This window comes from Rhinoraja longicauda, chromosome 30 (genome assembly GCF_053455715.1).
Source record: "Rhinoraja longicauda isolate Sanriku21f chromosome 30, sRhiLon1.1, whole genome shotgun sequence".
Classification (NCBI taxonomy): Eukaryota; Metazoa; Chordata; class Chondrichthyes; order Rajiformes; family Arhynchobatidae; genus Rhinoraja; species Rhinoraja longicauda.
This window is the reverse complement of record NC_135982.1, coordinates 7,700,203-7,717,115: the sequence shown is the minus strand read 5'-3', so window position 1 is coordinate 7,717,115 and position 16,913 is coordinate 7,700,203. Positions and strand designations below refer to the sequence as shown.

At 50.9% G+C, this 16,913-nt stretch overlaps 1 protein-coding gene across 3 annotated transcripts in view; it reads left to right on the top strand.

Annotated features, from left to right (window-relative positions):
• Positions 1-11,012, top strand: part of h6pd (hexose-6-phosphate dehydrogenase (glucose 1-dehydrogenase)) — a 48,636-nt gene extending 37,624 nt beyond the window's left edge. For all 3 annotated transcript variants that reach the window (XM_078425064.1, XM_078425066.1, XM_078425065.1), the window contains 2 exons: positions 5,014-5,283; positions 9,562-11,012. In XM_078425064.1, the coding sequence (XP_078281190.1) occupies positions 5,014-5,283; positions 9,562-10,925 (1,634 nt within the window). In that variant the 3' untranslated portion in view covers positions 10,926-11,012. The remainder of the gene's footprint in view (positions 1-5,013; positions 5,284-9,561) is intronic.
• Positions 11,013-16,913: the final 5,901 nt, after the last annotated feature.

Sequence of the window (16,913 nt, the reverse complement as noted above, 5' to 3'; positions counted from 1 at the left end):
CTCTGAAGAAGGGTCTCGACCCCGAAACTTCACCTATTCCTTTTCTCCAAAGATGCTGCCTGACCCGCTGAGTTACTCCAGCTTTTTGAGTCTATCTTGGTCTCGTGTTCTCCCATGAACAGTGAAATAATTCACTCAACCTTTCCCCCCCCTCCCAATAAATAATTTGCTTGTGCTTTTGCAAGAAGTGGACATACATAACAGGACCCCCAAAGGTTAATGGCTTTGGTCTTGGCTCAATAAATATTCCTACCTCAGTGTTGTGCTGCAAAACAAATCATTTCAGAAATAATTGTGAGTCACAAAACACCAAGAAATTACTTTGTCGCACCTTCAAACCATTAACAAAACCCAATTTATTTTCTTGAATGATTCCAGTGAATCTCCTCAGCAAATTAACATTGCCCCCTCATAAGATAAGATACGATACGATAAAACTTTATTCATCCCCGGAGGGAGATTGGTCTGTCGACCGTCACAACTCACAAGGTACACAAAAACTAAAAGTGAAATTAAAAGTGAAAAGAAAAAGACACGGACACGGAGGGCAGAAGTGCCTGTTTTCATGCTATATCTCTAAAGTAAAGTCTAAAGTCTAGACTCAATGGGCTGAATGGGCTTATTCTGCTCCCGTGTCTTGTAGTGTTATGGCCAGGAATTGGCATTCTAATGAATGTGGTCTCAGATGTCCTGTCAGAGAGCCTGGCCTCGGATTGGGGAAGGGGTCATACTCCATGTGTAATGTAAGGCAGGTCTATCAGTCTGTACGTCACAGATTCAGAGCACGTCACAGATTCAGAACACGAGAGGGCAGCTGATGTCTCCTGACGAGGCTGCTGGCAGTCAGCGTAGCGCGGCCCAATATTCCACCCGTGTTCTCGGGAAATATCTGCTGCTTTTATTTCCACCCATCCTCTCTACGCCTAACCCCCACCCCCCCCCCCCCCCCCGCCCCTCAAACTGAGTGTGGAAGAAGCTGTAAACCACAGGAGGTGTCACTGGAGTCGTTCAGTCACGAGGCAGCTGTGTGCTTCGTGACACAGAGCAGCTTAGTGGAGCGTTCTGCAGGGCAGAGGTCCAGGTTACTGCAGCAGTCTACTGGTCATTCAGCAAACGCTGCCGTTTCTGCACTGGCCCTTGGGGGAGTGTGCCTTGCCCTGAGGAGTTTACTGCCTTGCTGCATTACTGTTTAATCCACCTTGCCGCATACCCCGTCTTTCAGCAGGGCTTGAAATGAAGAGCCTGCCGCCTTAATTAGTGCGGGTGTCAGGGGTTATGGGGAGAAGGCAGGAGAGTGGGGTTGGGAGGGAGAGATAGATCGGCCATGATTGAATGGCGGAGGAGACTTGATGGGCCGAATGGCCTAACTTCTGGTCCAATCACATTGAATTTAGGAGCAATTTAGAGCTTGGGGAACGTTCCGTCTCCCGCTGCTTTAACCCTTTCATTCATTTTTGCGGTGGTTTAACGTTCCATGAGGCTGGATGCAGAGTTCTCTGAGTTTGGTTTTAGAGATGTCGAGTGGAAACAGGCCCTTCGGCCCACCGAGCCCATCCAGCAATCACCCCGTGCACGAGTTCTATCCCACACACTAGGGACAATTTGCAGAGGACAATTAACCTGCAAACCTTCACAGCTTTCTTCATCAGACTTTGCCGGCTTTACTTTGCACTAAACATTATTCCCTTATCACGTATATCTATACACGCTAATGGCTCGATTGTAATCATGCGTTGTCTTTCTGCTGACTGGTTAGCACGCAACAAAAGCTTTTCACTGTACCTCGGTACACGTGACAATAAACAAAACTGAACTGAACTGAGAGACCTGGGTTCGATATTGACCACGGGTGCTGCCTGCACAGAGTTTGTACGTTCTCCCTGGGACCACGTGGGTTTTCTCCAGGTGCTCTGGTTTCCTCCCACATTCCAAAGACTTTCAGGTTTGTTGGTTGATTGGCTTCGGTAAAATGATAAATTGTCCCTGGTATGTGGGATAGTGCTAGTGTGTGGGGTGATGGCTGGATGGTGCGGACTCGGTGGCCGAAGGGCCTGTTTCCACACGGTATCTCTAAAGTATACTAAACTAAAGTAATAATAATAATAATAATAATGCATTACATTTATATAGCGCTTTTCTAAACACTCAAAGACGCTTTACAAGGTTTACTAAAACATAAAATAAAATAAATAGATAAATAAGTAAACGAAGAGAAAAGGAGAAAGAAGGTGAGGTGACGGTCAGTGGTTGAAGGCAGTGCTGAACAGGTGAGACTTCAGTGATGTTTTGAATGTGGTGAGTGAGGAGGAGTCTCTGACGGTTTGGGGTAGTGAGTTCCATAGGGTGGGAGCAGCGATGGAGAAAGCCCTGTCCCCCCAGGATCTGAGTTTGGTCCGGATGGAGGGGGACAGGAGGTTGGCAGCAGCAGAGCGGAGGTTACGGGTTGGAGTGTGTCTGTGGAGGAGGTCAGTCAGGTAGGATGGGGCCAGGTTATGGAGGGCTTTGTAGGTCATGAGGAGGGTTTTGTACTGGATTCTCTGGGGGATGGGGAGCCAGTGGAGCTTGTAAAGGACGGGGGTGATATGGTCACGGATCGGGGAGTGGGTGAGTAGACGGGCAGCGGAGTTCTGGATGTGTTGGAGTTTGTTGATGATTTTTTAGGGTGAACCATAGAGGAGGCTGTTGCAGTAGTCAAGACGGGAGGTGATGAAGGCGTGGATGAGGGTTTCAGCAGCTGTGGAGGAGAGGGATGGACGGAGACGGGCGATGTTTTTGAGGTGGAAGAAGGCTGTCTTGGTGATGTGTTTGATGTGTTTGTCGAAGGAGAGGGTTTGATCAAGGATGATTCCAAGATTCCGGATGTGAGGTGAGGTGGATACTGGGAAACCATCAATATTGAGGGTGAAGTTGTGGGTGGATTTGGTGAGGGTTTTTGGACCAATGATGATGATTTCAGATTTGTTGCACTTGAGTTTGAGAAAATTGAATTGAAGCCAAGATTTTATTTCAGTGATGCAGTTTGTCAGGGTAGAGTGCGTAGTGGTGGAGATTGACTTGGTGGAGATGAGGAGCTGGATATCATCGGCATAGCAGTGGAACTTGAGACCATGACGGCGGATTAATTGACCAAGGGGGAACAGGTACAGGATAAAGAGGAGGGGGCCAAGAACTGAACCTTGGGGAACACCTTGGGGGAGGGGAGCGGTGGGGGATTTGCAGTTATTAATGGAGATGAACTGGTGCCTGTCGGAGAGGTATGATTTGATCCAGGATAGGGCTGTGCCGGTGATGTTAAAGGTGGTTTCAAGTCGGGTGAGGAGGATGGAGTACCTGCCTCAACTACCTCTGCCAGCAGCTCATTCCATGTGCCCACCACTCTCTTTGTGAAAAAGTTGCCCCTCGGGTTCTTATTAAATCTTTCCCCTCTCACCTTAAACCAATGTCCTCTGGTTCTTGATTTCCCCTAATCTGGGCAAACGACTCTGTGCATTCACCCTTTCTACTCCTGTGTTCACCGTATGTATCTATTCCAATCTATTTGTTGAACACAAACTCAAATGAACTATTTGCTGTGCCACTCACTGGGCTCAGCGGTAGAGTTGCTGCCTTACAGACCCGGGTGGGATCTTGACTCTGATTGCTGTCTGTACGGAGTTTGTACGTTCTCCCTGTGACCACGTGGGTTTCATCTAGGTGTGACGGTTTCCTCCCACATTCGAAAACCGTGCGGATTTGGAGTTTAATTGGCTTCCATAAAGTGCGATGAGTGTGTCGGATGCAAAACTGGGATAACACAGAACTAGTTTACGGCGATCGTTTGGTTGGCGCGGACTCGGTGGGACCGAAGAGCCTGTTTCCACGCTCTGTCTCTAAACTAAACTCAAATTAGCTGCTGAGGTTCACATAGCTGCACCATTTAGAGACCTCTGCATTTCTTTTTTCCAAGGACACAAAACAGGCTTTGCAGCTTTTGCACTTTGGAGCCTTGTCACAGTTGTAATGTATGAAACTCCATGTCAACATGCACACAGCAAACCCAATGTGGTAAATAACTTGCAATATCTGCTTCTGTGATGTTGTTTGAGGGTGAAACATGAACTAGTACACAGAACACGACAGCGCAGGAACAGGCCCTTCGGCCCACAATGTCCGTGCCAAACATGATGCCGAATTAAACGAAGTGCCTTCCCATGCAGAAGTCAAGTCAAGTCAAATTTATTTGTATTAGCACATTTAAACACAACCCACATTGACCAAAGTGCTGTACATCAGTGCAGGTACTAAAAAAGAACATAGACGGCGGCACGGTGGCGCAGCGGTAGAGTTGCTACCTTACAGTGAATGCAGCGTCGGAGACTCAGGTTCAATCCTGACTACGGGCGCCGTCTGTGCGGAGTTTGTACGTTCTCCCCGTGACCTGCGTGGGTTTTCTCCGAGATCTTCGGTTTCCTCCCACACTCCAAAGACGTGCAGGTATGTAGGTTAATTGACTGGGTAAATGTAAAAATTGTCCCTAGTGTGTGTAGGATAGTGTCAATGTGCGGGGATCGCTGGGCGGCGCGGACTCGGTGAGCCGAAGGGCCTGTTTCCGCGCTGTATCTCTAAATCTAAAAATCTAAATACAATAGCACACAGACCTAACAACACAGACATAAACAGTATCGAGCGCCCCCTCAGAGGGCCTTGACCCGAAGCTCCCTCAGCGCCCCCTCAGAAGGGTCTCGACCTGAAGCATCACCCGTTCTTCCTCTCCAGAGATGCTGCCTGTCTGGCTGAGTTACTCCAGCATTTTGTGTGTGTCAGCTATTTAAAGAGTTGGCCCGGGCCCATTGAACCAAATGTTCCCCCCGTCAGTATCCAACGATTCTAACTTGGGCCCAGGCCTGTTACTGCACGTTCCAGCCCCACGTGGCAAAGCAGACGGCCCGGGCTGGGAAGGGGTTATTTTTAAACGGCCGGCTGTCTGTCTGTCTGTCGCGGGGTCAGTAATGTCCAGCGTCGCTCCCCTTGCAGGTCGCACCAGCTTCTACGAGCAGTATGGCGTCATCTGCGACGTGGTCCAGAACCACCTGACGGAGATACTGACCTTCGTGGCCATGGAGACGCCGGCCAACATCAGCGACGCCGAAGAGATCCACAGGAACAAAATGAAGGTGTACGGCAGCACGCAGCGGCTGAGCAAGTGGAGCGCGGTGTTCGGCCAATACCAAGCCTACAACAGCGAGGTGGTTCATGAGTTGCAGAAGCCGGCCGACTACAGAAGCAACGTGCCGACGTTTGCCGGTACGCATCCCCTCCACCACACTGCCCTCAGCGTCATGTCATCCTCTCCTCGTTCCTTTTTTTATAACTTCACAAAAGCTGCCAAAGCTTTACTGCATTCCTAATGTGCACACTTCCTGATGATCATAATAATCATTCACAAAATGCTGGAGTAACACAGCAGGTCAGGCAGCATCTCAGGAGAGAAGGAATGGGTGATGTTTCAGTCTGAAGAAGGGTCTCGACCCGAAACGTCACCCATTCCTTCTCTCCTGAGATGCTGCCTGACCTGCTGAGTTACTCCAGCATTTTGTGAATAAATACCTTCGATCTGTACCAGCATCTGCAGTTATTTTCTTACATCATAATAATCATAATCATACTTTATTAGCCAAGTAGGTTTTGCAACATACGAGGAATTTTATTTTGCCACACAGTCTTACCAATAAAAAGCAAAGGAACACACAAAATTCATCTTAACATAAACACAACACATCCACAACAGTGACTCCTCCACATTCCTCACTGTGATGGAAGGCGAAAAAAAGTTCCATCTCTCCCTTCTTTGTCCTCCAGCGGTCGGGGGCCTCTAACCTTCCGTTGACGGGACGACCTTGACTCCCCTAGCCAGCGGCAGGCCTTCCTCGTCAGGGCGATCAAGCTCCTGCATTGGGGGGAATCTCAGCTCCCCCGCGCCGGGCGATCTGACCCGGTTCGGGGCTAGTCGAACGTTGTGCGGCCTTTGGAGCTTCCCGACCTCGGTCTCAATCCGTGACTGCGAGCTCCTTGATGTTAAAGTTCGCAGTCCGCGGTTGGAGCGTCGATCCCAGGCAAGGGATCGCACGCTCAGGTGGCAAGTCCACGCCCCGCGGTGGGGCTCAAAGTCAGTCCCAGGCAAGGCCTCCAGCTCCACGATGTTAGGCCGCAGAGCGACCGGAGATACGATCCGGAAAACAATCGCATCTCCGGCAAGGTAAGAGATTGAAAAAAAGTTTTCCCCTCCCCCCTCCCCCACCCCCCAAAACAAACCAGAGAACATTAACACAAACTTTTAAAACATACTAATAATAATAAAATAAGACAAAAAGGACAGACTAAAGGCGGCTGCCATCACTGACGGCGCCACCCGATGGAGTCGATGGCAGCCATTCGGACCTTTGAACCAATTCTGGCTCACAGAGGCAATCAGTTTTCCCTTCAGCTCCACGTACCCATCATCTAGATGTGACCGCCCACCTACACAGATGCAACTTGCACCTACGTGTGAGTTAGGTGCGACTTACGGAGGCCAATCTACCCACCTACACAGCAGCAGCAACGTACAAAGGTCAAGGTGCCCACCTATCCACACGTCTTGTGGTAAAAAACCAGAGCACCCAGAGGAAACCCACGCGGTCACAGGGAGATCGTTCAAACTACACGCAAACTGCACTGGAGGTGGGGTTTGAGCTGCCCGTGTGGAGTCTGCACGTTCTCCCTGTGACCGCGTGGGTTACCTTGAGGATCTCTGCTGGCTCTGCCATGGTGCCACCATTGAGAAGGTGGGGAATTCTAGGATTTAAACCCAGCAATGATGGGGAACGAATATATATTTCCAAGTTGCTTGTGTTTAACTTCAGGGGGGGGTGGCGGTGGATGAGTAGGGGGGGTTAGGGGTGGGTGGGGGGTGGCGGTGGATGAGTAGGGGGGGTTAGGGGTGGGTGGGGGGTGGCGGTGGGTGAGTGGGGGGGTTAGGGGTGGGTGGGGGGTGGCGGTGGGTGAGGGGGGGGTTAGGGGTGGGTGGGGGGTGGCGGTGGATGAGTGGGGGGGTTAGGGGTGGGTGGGGGGTGGCGGTGGGTGAGTGGGGGGGGTTAGGGGTGGGTGGGGGGTGGCGGTGGATGAGTGGGGGGGGTTAGGGGTGGGTGGGGGGTGGCGGTGGGTGAGTGGGGGGGGTTAGGGGTGGGTGGGGGGTGGCGGTGGATGAGTGGGGGGGTTAGGGGTGGGTGGGGGGTGGCGGTGGGTGAGTGGGGGGGGTTAGGGGTGGGTGGGGGGTGGCGGTGGATGAGTGGGGGGGGTTAGGGGTGGGTGGGGGGTGGCGGTGGGTGAGTGAGGGGGTTAGGGGTGGGTGGGGGGTGGCGGTGGATGAGTGGGGGGGTTAGGGGTGGGTGGGGGGTGAACCTGCAGGTGGTGATACTCCTGCTGCCCCTGGTCATGTGATTTGTCGATGGTACTGGGTAAGAACCAATCTAAACCCTACTTTAACCTGTGCAGGGAGGTGCTGATGCTGGATTGAGCGTTTGCCCGCCATGGGCCTGTACTCGCTGGAGTTTAGAAGGATGAGGGGGGACCTCATTGAAATTTACCGATTAGTGAAATGCTTGGTTAGAGTAGATGTTTCCACTAGTGGGAGAGTCTAGGGCCGCAGGTCAAAGTCTCAGAATTAAAGGACGTTCCTTTAGTAAGGAGATGTGGAGGAATTTCTTTAGTCAGAGGGTGTTGAATCTGTGGATTTCTTTGCCACGGAAGGCTGTGGAGGCCAAGTCAGTGGATATTTTTAAGGCAGAGATAGATAGATTCTTGATTAGTACGGGTGTCAAGGGTTATGGTGAGAAGGCAGGAGAATGGGGTTAGGAGGGAGAGAAAGATCAGCCATGATTGAATGGCGGAGTAGACTTGATGGGCCAAATGGCCTCAGTCTGCTCCTATCACTTATGACCTTATGATTGCACCAAAGTTTAGAGTAGCTTAGTTTTAGAGATTCAGTGCGGAAACAGGCCCTTCAGCCCACCGAGTCCGGGCCGGCCAGCGATCCCCGCACACTAATGCTATCTTACACACACAAGGGATAATTTACAATTATACCAGGCCAATTAGCCTACAAACCTGCACTTGTTTGGACTGAGAAAGGAAACCGGAGATCCCCGAGAAAACCGACGCAGGTCAGGGGGAGAACGAACAAACTCATAGTCAGGACCAAACCCGGGCCTCTGGCACTGTAAGGCAGCAACTCTACCGCTGTGCCACCCCGTAATAGACATAAAATAAAGCAAAATATGAGGTGCTGTTCCTCCAATTTGCGTTTGGCTTCATTCTGACAGTGGAGGAGGCCCAGGGCAGAAAGGTCACTGTGCGAATGGGAGCAGGGGTTAAAGTGTTTTGGCAGCCGGGAGATCGAGCTCAAACCCGACCTCCAGTGCCATTTGTGTAGAGTTTGGACGTTCTCCCTGTGACCCCGTGGGTTTCCTCTGGGCGCTCTGGTTTCCTCCCACATCCCAAATGAGGTGCGGTTCGGTGGGTAAATTGACCTCTGTAGGTTGCAGCTGGTGTGGAGATGGGCGGTCGCAACCAGGCGATGGGAATGCACAGCTGATCACCCTGAGATCCATCCCCTCTCCACATCAAAGATAGACACAAAATGCTGGAGTAACACAGTTGGACAGGCAGCATCACTGGAGAGAAGGATTGGGTGACTTCGGGTCGACACCCTTCTTCAGGCTGACGTCAGGGGGGGAGGGAGATTGATAGATAAGGAAGCGTGAAGGCGTGAAAACAGGGAAAAGGGGATGGGGATGGGGATTCTACCAAGGAAAATGTAGAATAGATCGTCGTTAGTTGGGAGAAGGTAACAACAAAACAAACAGATAAAATGTAGTCGGAGACAGTAAGACTGGTGGGAGCACTGGGAATGGGAAGGGATGGGGAGAGAGGGAAAGCAAGGGTTACTTGAAGTTAGAGAAGTCAATGTTCATACCGCTGGGGTGTCAGCTGCCCAAGCAAAATATGAGGTGCTGCTCCTCCAATTTGCGCTGGGCCTCACTCTGACAATGGAGGAGGCCCAGGACAGAAAGGTCAGTGTGGGAGTGGGAGGGGGAGTGAAAATGTCTCCACCTCCACTCTATCCAGACCTTTCACTATTCGATAAATTTCAATAGACAATAGGTGCAGGAGTAGGCCATTCGGCCCTTCGAGTGGTCCCCCTCATCCTGCCAAACTCCAGCGAGTACAGGCCCAGTGTCGCCAAATGCTCATCATTCCTTCACCCAATATCCCTGGGATCGTTCTCGTGATCCTCCTCTGGACCCTCTCCAGAGCCAGCACATCCTTCCTCAGGTATGGGACCCAAAACTGCTTGCAGTGCCCCAGATGCGGTCAGACCAGTGCCTTATGGAGCCTCAGCATTGCAATCCCCTTGTTTTTGTATTCCAGTCCTCACGGAATAACTGCTGGCACTGCATTCGCCTCCCGTGCTCCCGACACGGGTTTTGCACGTGAGCCTTTTGGGAATGGTGTCACTGTGTGATGCCTTTGCCTGTGTTTCAGGGGTGGGGATCTTCCTGGACGGGCCGCGATGGGACGGGGTGCCCTTCATCCTGTCCGCTGGAAAGGCCCTGGATGAGCGAGTGGGGTACACACGCATCCTGTTCCGGAACAAAGCCTTCTGCCTGCAGAGCGAGTGGACGAGGAAGGCGGAGTCCAGCCAGTGCAAGCCGAAGCAGATTGTCTTCTACGTGGGCCACGGGGACTTGAACTTTCCAGCGATCCTGGTCAGCAGGAACCTCTTCAAGCCGGTGATGAACACGGCGGAATGGAAGCAGATGATCGAGCTCCCGGAACTCCAGGTCTTTGGGCTTCCCTTGTCCGACTACTACGTGTACACGCCGGTGATGCAGAAGGACGCGTACGCGGTACTGATCCCGCAGATACTGCGGGCGAGACGAGACTCCTTCATCAACACCGAGGATCTGCTGGCGTCCTGGAGACTGTGGAGCCCGCTGCTGAGGGAGGTGTCCCGGGACCCCCCACGCATTTACCCCGGGGGGCTTCACAACGCCGCCCTGCTGGACTTCACGGTGGCGGGGGCGGCGGTGTCCTTCAACGAGCCCGAGCCCCTGGTGGTCATCTCGCCCGACCTCCGCCCTCAGGCGCCCAGCGACTACAAGGCGGTGAGGTCGAGCTACCGCGGCCACAGGCTGGTGTCGGCCAGCACCGAGGACCTGGTGGCCCGGCTGGCCACCGACCTCCAGCGGGCCGCAGAGGAGGCAGTGAGGCGGAGCGGCTCCTTCCACCTGGCCCTGCCGGGGGGCTCCAGCCCGGTCCGCCTGTTCCAGAGGCTGGCCGCCCACCACTGCACCTTCCCCTGGCGCCAGACCCACTTCTGGATGGTGGACGAGCGCTGCGTCCCACTGCACGACGCCAAGTCCAACTTCGGGAGCCTCCACGACCACCTCCTGCACCACTTCAAGATCCCCTACCTCAACATCCACCCCATGCCCGTCCACATGAACCGCCGGCTCTGCGTGGAGGAGGACCACGGGGCAGAGCTCTACGCCAACGAGATCAAGGGCCTGGTCAACGGCTCCAGCTTTGACTTTGTTCTGCTGGGGGTGGGCTCGGACGGGCACACCGCCTCCTTGTTTCCCAACAGCCCGGCGTTGGGCGAGGGCAGGGGGCTGGTGGTGCTGTCGGAGAGCCCCCTGAAGCCCCACCAGAGGATGACCCTGTCCCTGGGCGCCATCAACAGGTCCAAACACGTGTCCATCTTGATAACTGGCAAGGGCAAGCACCCAATCGTCAGCGAAATGAGCAAGGCAGAGGAGAGCCCTCAGCGATGGCCCGTTACGGGTGTCCAGCTCTCCAACGGTGAGCTGGTGTGGTACATTGACTACGATGCCCTCTTTGGTTGACCGCCGTCCTGGGATCACCTTCGTGCTCTCCGACAAATTGTACTCCAATGATGTGGAATGATCTGAAATTGCCTCTTGTTTAATGAAGTGGTGGTGTCCTGGTGGGGAGGGTGTGGGGGGGTGGGGTGGTTGAGGTTTAATTCTGAACGTATCAATGTTATGTTAAGAGTATGTTAAGAGTGACTTGAGAGGATGTAAGTGGAGCGGGGAAGATCTACCTCAACCTCTGGTCCAAACTTGGGCCACGGGAGACGCCACCGCGGTTCTTTCCTTGAACAGAATGCTCCCCGTCACGGCGGGAAGTCCACTCCATTGTACAGCCGCTGCCGACAAAAGCAGGACCTTCTCACATGATGCTGAATGTGTGGTCTTTACACTGCTTTCTCAAATCTTCCAGTGGTGCCTCCTTCATCCCATTGAAGCCACGTGCAGCTTTATCGCAAAGGTGGACCAGTGCAGAGGCTTGAAACACTCTGCAGGTCGGGCAGGACCTGAGGGGGGGGAGAGTCAGTGTCAACGTGCCACCCCCACTCAGGCAGCCTGATCTGCCCAGCGTTTTCCAGCAAAGACTTCCCTCGCTGTTTGATGTTACAGAACACGGTTCAAAGCCGTGGCGTCCGTCCAAAGTTGTCAGTGAAGTATGGCCCTTTTTCCTGACCAAATTTGAGGAAGGACATCCTTGCTCTTGAGGCAGTGCAGCGTAGGTTCGCGAGTTTAATCCCCGGGATGGCGGGACTGTCATATGAGGAAAGATTGGAAAGACTGCACTCGTATTCACTGGAGTTTAGATGGATGAGAGGGGATCTTATAGAAACGTATACAATTATAAAAGGACTGGACAAGCTAGATACAGGAAAAATGTTCCCAATGTTGGGCGAGTCCAGAACCAGGGGCCACAGTCTAAGAATAAAGGGGAGGCCATTTAAAACTGAGACGAGAACAAGCTCTTTCACCCAGAAAGCTGTGAATTGGTGTAGTACGCAAAGGAGCGTAACGTCCACCATTTTAGTAAGCAAAACCCGCCGTTCGCTCTACCTCTCGCAGAGTAATCAGTGTTTTGGGGGAACAGTGTGTGTGATGATACCATAAAAATGCAGAATATATCTCATCTATCAATTCACAGATTTTGTTATATATTTTTAAAATGTTTCTGCAAGTTTCTGCCTACTAAAATGGCGCCGTGGCGTACTATAGTTTTTAGGGTCGAGTGGTCTATCTTGCCCTGCTCTATTATCTTTGGTCGGCGGCAACCAAGTTCCAGACTCTCAGCAGGTCCCGGTAGAAGCCGGGCATCCCCAGCAGGACAGCATGGCTAATGCCCACCACTGGCATCCGCTCACCTCCTTGACCTTCACAGCCTTCTTAGTGGCAATGAGTTCCACTAACGCTCCAACTTGTTTTTAATTTGAATTTTTCCGGATGCTACGCAGCAGAATGGTCCGTTTTTTCCGTCATCCTGAGAATCTATGCTATTAGCTGACATAGTTCATTAGAGATATTGATATTTTGTTGTAGATGGTTGAAGATGTTTTTTTTTTTGTTGTCTTAGCTAATATAAAATGAATGCTTAATTTCAGTAAGATGAATGCTTGTGGCAGAAATGTTATCATTGGGAATGGAATGTGTTTGTCTCTCTAGGAGTGATAGGGAGTAGACAGAGGAGTATAGGGGTTTGTTCTTAAATTACTCCCTTGTCTGATAGTGTCGTGGTTACATATCGTATTATCTCCCATAATAGTATGAGAAAATAACTGCAGATGCTGGTACAAATTCGAAGGTATTTATTCACAAAGTGCTGGAGTAACTCAGCAGGTCAGGCAGCATCTCAGGAGAGAAGGAATGGGTGATGTTTCGGGTCAGACTGAAGAAGGGTCTCGACCCGAAACGTCACCCATTCCTTCTCTCCTGAGGTGCTGCCTGACCTAATGAGTTACTCCAGCACTTTGTGAATAAATACCCTTGTCTGATAGTGTTAGCTTGTGTATTTAAACAGTTAGAGCTATTAGCTAAGACAACAACAAAATAAACCATCTTCAAGCATCTACAACAAAATATCAATATCTCTAATTAACTATATCAGCTAATAGCATAGATTTTCAATCCCAGTACGTTTCAAGGGAGCACGGGTCCTGCGGTTCCGGTAAGAGGATGTGGAGCACAGGGAACATCACCTGGTGAACAAGACGCCGAACCATCAGATGATAGATTATCAGAATTTTATTGAGTCGCTGATCTGTGCCTGGTTAACCTCATTTCTTGACAGGAATTGACTGTCGTACAGCACGGAAACAGGCCCTTCGGTCAAACTTGCCCACGCTGACCAATATGCCCCATCTATGCTAGCCCCACCTGTCCGCATTTGGCCCATATCCCTTTCAACCTTTCCCATCTATGTACCTGTCCAAATGTCTTTTGAAATAAGCACCTGGAGGGCAACCTTTTTACACAAAAGGGTGGGGGGTGTACGGAACGGGCTGCCGGAGGAGGTAGTTGAAGCAGGTACAATTGCAACCTTTGAGAAACTTTTAAGACGGGTACTTTTAAGATGGATAGGATAGGTTTAGAGGGACACGGGCCAAAAGCAGGAAGGTGGGTCTAGTGTAGATGGGACCTGTTGGTCAGCATGGGCAGGTTGGGCCGAAGGGCCAGTTTCAACACTATGACTCTATGACTCTAAATGTTGCCCTTGCCATCATGTGGAGAACTTCACCACAAGAGTGTTTGGCATGGATTCGGGCAGCTGCAACTGAGTTGCCACCGTTGTTGCATGAAGTTTCAACATTTCCAGGTGGTTGGCGTTTTGAGTATTAACATTTATCCCTGGGTTAGTGGTGCTGAGCCAGAAGAGTTTAGGTTTATTATTTTCACATGTCCCGAGGTACAGTGAAAAGCTTTGTTTTTCATGCTATTCAATGATAACAGATAATACTATGTTTTAATACCATAAACCCAAACTCAAATCCAATAGGTAGAGCAGAATATAATTCTCAGCATTGTAACCCATCAGTTCCAGAGTCAATCTATTCTATATCTTAGGCACAAAAAGCTGGAGTAACTCAGCGGGCCAGGCATCATCTCTGGAGAAAAGGAATGGGTGACGTTTCGGGTCGAGACCCTCCTTCAGACTTGAGTCTGAGGAAGGATCTTGATCTGAAACATCACCCATTCCTTCTTTCCGGAGATGCTGCCTGTCCCGCTGAGTTAATCCAGCTTTTTGTGTCGATCTTCGGTTTAAACCAGCATCTGCAGTTCCTTCCTACACTATTCTACAGTTTCCTTGAGCTTCACCCCCTTTGATGGCTCTTTTTCACACCTTACACTTCCTTATCTCTGTATCTCCCCCTCCCCTGACTCTCAGTCTGAAGGAGGGTCTCGACCTGAATCGTCACCCATTCCTTTTCTCCAGAGATGCTGCCTGTCCCGACCGCTGAGTTACTCCAGCACTTTTGTGTCGATCTTCAGTTCCAGAGACAAAGTCCAATGTCCGCAATGAGTTTGAGGTGAATCGGACAGTACCCTTGCTTATGGAAGGACCGTTCAGTAGCCTGATAATAGAGGGGAAGATGCTGTTCCCAAGCTGATAGAAGAAGGATTGACCAGGCGTTGATTATGTTGGCTGCATTTCTGAGGCAGCGTGAAGTGTGGATCGAGTCTATGGTGGGGAGTCTGGCCTAGGTGAGGGACTGGCCTGTATCTGGGCTTGTGATGTGAGCTCTTTGGATGAAGGAGATCTCAATTTTTCCTTTGCATTGAGAAGCCAACAAGTTAAGGCTTTAGGATCTTGACAAATACCGGGTCCTGTTCATCAGCATATACTTTGTGCGGGCGAAGAGTTAAAAAGAATGTTATTTGTAAACTGTAAATGGAATGATGAGGCCACATCACAGCTTTGGTATGAATTTCACAGACGCGTTGCATTAGTGACACCAGGTGCTGAACGCTATGAGGGTGAGTCGATGGTGCTCCAAGGTCTTTGTGATCGGCTGCAGTAGTTCGAGGGAATTGGGGAGAAACTGAACAGTCATCAAAGTTGGGACAGCACTGCCCCACAGTGCCAGAGACCCGGGTTAAACCCTGACACCCGGTGCTGCCTTTGTGGAGTCTGCGCGTTCTCCCTGTGACCAAGCGTGTTTCTCTCCGCGTGCTCCGCTTTCCTCCCACATCCCAACAGCGTGCGGGCTGGAATGTTGCAAGTTGGCTGCGGTACACCGCCTCTAACGCGGAGATGAGCAGCAGAATCCAGGGACAATTGTTTGGGGATGTGGGGGGAATAAGTTGCGATCAATGTAGGATAAGGGGCATTACAGGACGTGCTTGATGGTCAGCACAGACGAGGTGGGGCCGAAGAGCCTATTTCTGCGCTGCATGCCGCGTTCCCTAAACTGCTGACTCATTTACCATTCTCAATCCTTGATGGGAACTTTCCATCGACAAAGCTAATTTTAGCAAGTACATTTGAGACTTGAATTACAATTTTCAGGATAACTTTAACCTATTTTCGTAAGTCCTTATGTGAGAATAACTCAATGTTCTCATTTCTTCGACTGAGGGCATGAAATTTAAAAAAAAGTGCCAGCTGAACATTAGGGGCTCGGCAGTAGAGTTACTGCCTTACAGCTCCGGAGACCTGGGTTCAATCCTGACCTCGGGTACTGTCTGTGCGGAGTTTGTACGTTCTCCCCGTGACCTGCGGGGGTTTTCTCCGGGTGCTCCGGTTTACCCCCCCCCCCACCCACCCACACTCCAAAGACGTGCAGCTTTGTAGGTTAATTGGCTTTGGTAAAGTTGTAAAATGTCCCTAGTGTGTGTAGGATAGTGTTAGTGTACGGGGTGATTGCAGGTCGGCACGGACTCGGTGGGCCGAAGGGCCTGTTTCCGCGCTGCATCTCTAAACTAAACTAAACTAAAGGAAGCACTGCAGTCGGTGACAACTTTAAACCCGGAGACAGGCCACAGAGTTGCATTTTGTACAAAGAGATTCTTTGCTCAGTATTCAGACAGAGCAAGGAGGGCTGTCGAAGGTGAGTGTCCTTTTAATCATCTCTTCGGTGTGGTGGTCACACAGTTTCTCAATAATAATAATAATAAAAGGGGTTGACTGTCCTCGATTCTTAACATGATAAAGTGGAGCAAAGTGTAAGGAAGATGAGGGATGAGAAGTGGGAATGATAAATGAACTCCAGTAATTCAGGAAACACCATCACTCAGGGGATCGTGTGCTCGGAAGAACAGGTGATCTATCTTTCTGGAAGAATGGATTTCATTGCAAAGTGTGTTCTTTTTTTAAAATGAAAGGGCTTTGGAGGGTAAACCGAAGTGCCTTGGCTGTGCCTGACACTGCTGGATCGGGTTTCCAAATCACAGGTTGCAAGCTCAAATTCCAGTCAACGTTGTCACACAGATTCGCTCAGCACTAGGGGGCGGTGTTGGGCAATTTATGCAGACATCAGAAACTGCAGATGCTGGTTTACAACAAAAAAAAGACACAATGTGCTGGAGTAACTCAGCGGGTCAGGCTGTATCTCTGGAGAACATGGATCGGCGCCGTTTCGGATCAGGACCCCACTTCGGACAGTGGTGCAGCGGTAGAGCTGATGCCTCACCGCGCCATAAACTTGGGTACGATCCTGACTACGGATGCTGTCTGTGCGGAGTTTGCATGTTCACCCTGTGACCGCGTGGGTTTCCTCTTGGTGCTAAGGTTTCCTCCCACATTCCAAAGATGTGCAGGTTTGTAGGTTAATTGGCTTCTGTAAATTGCCTCTAGTGTGTAGGATGTGAAAAGTGGGTAGATGTAGAACTAGTGTGCAAATGGTCGATGGCTGGCATGGACTTGGTGGGTGGAAGGGCCTGTTTCCATCCTGTATCTCTAAACACTACAAAGGGTCCCGACCTGAAACGTCACCTATCCATGCTCCCCAGAGACGCTGCCTGACCCGCTGAGTTACTCCAGCACTCTGTGAAACGTCACCTATCCATGCTCCCCAG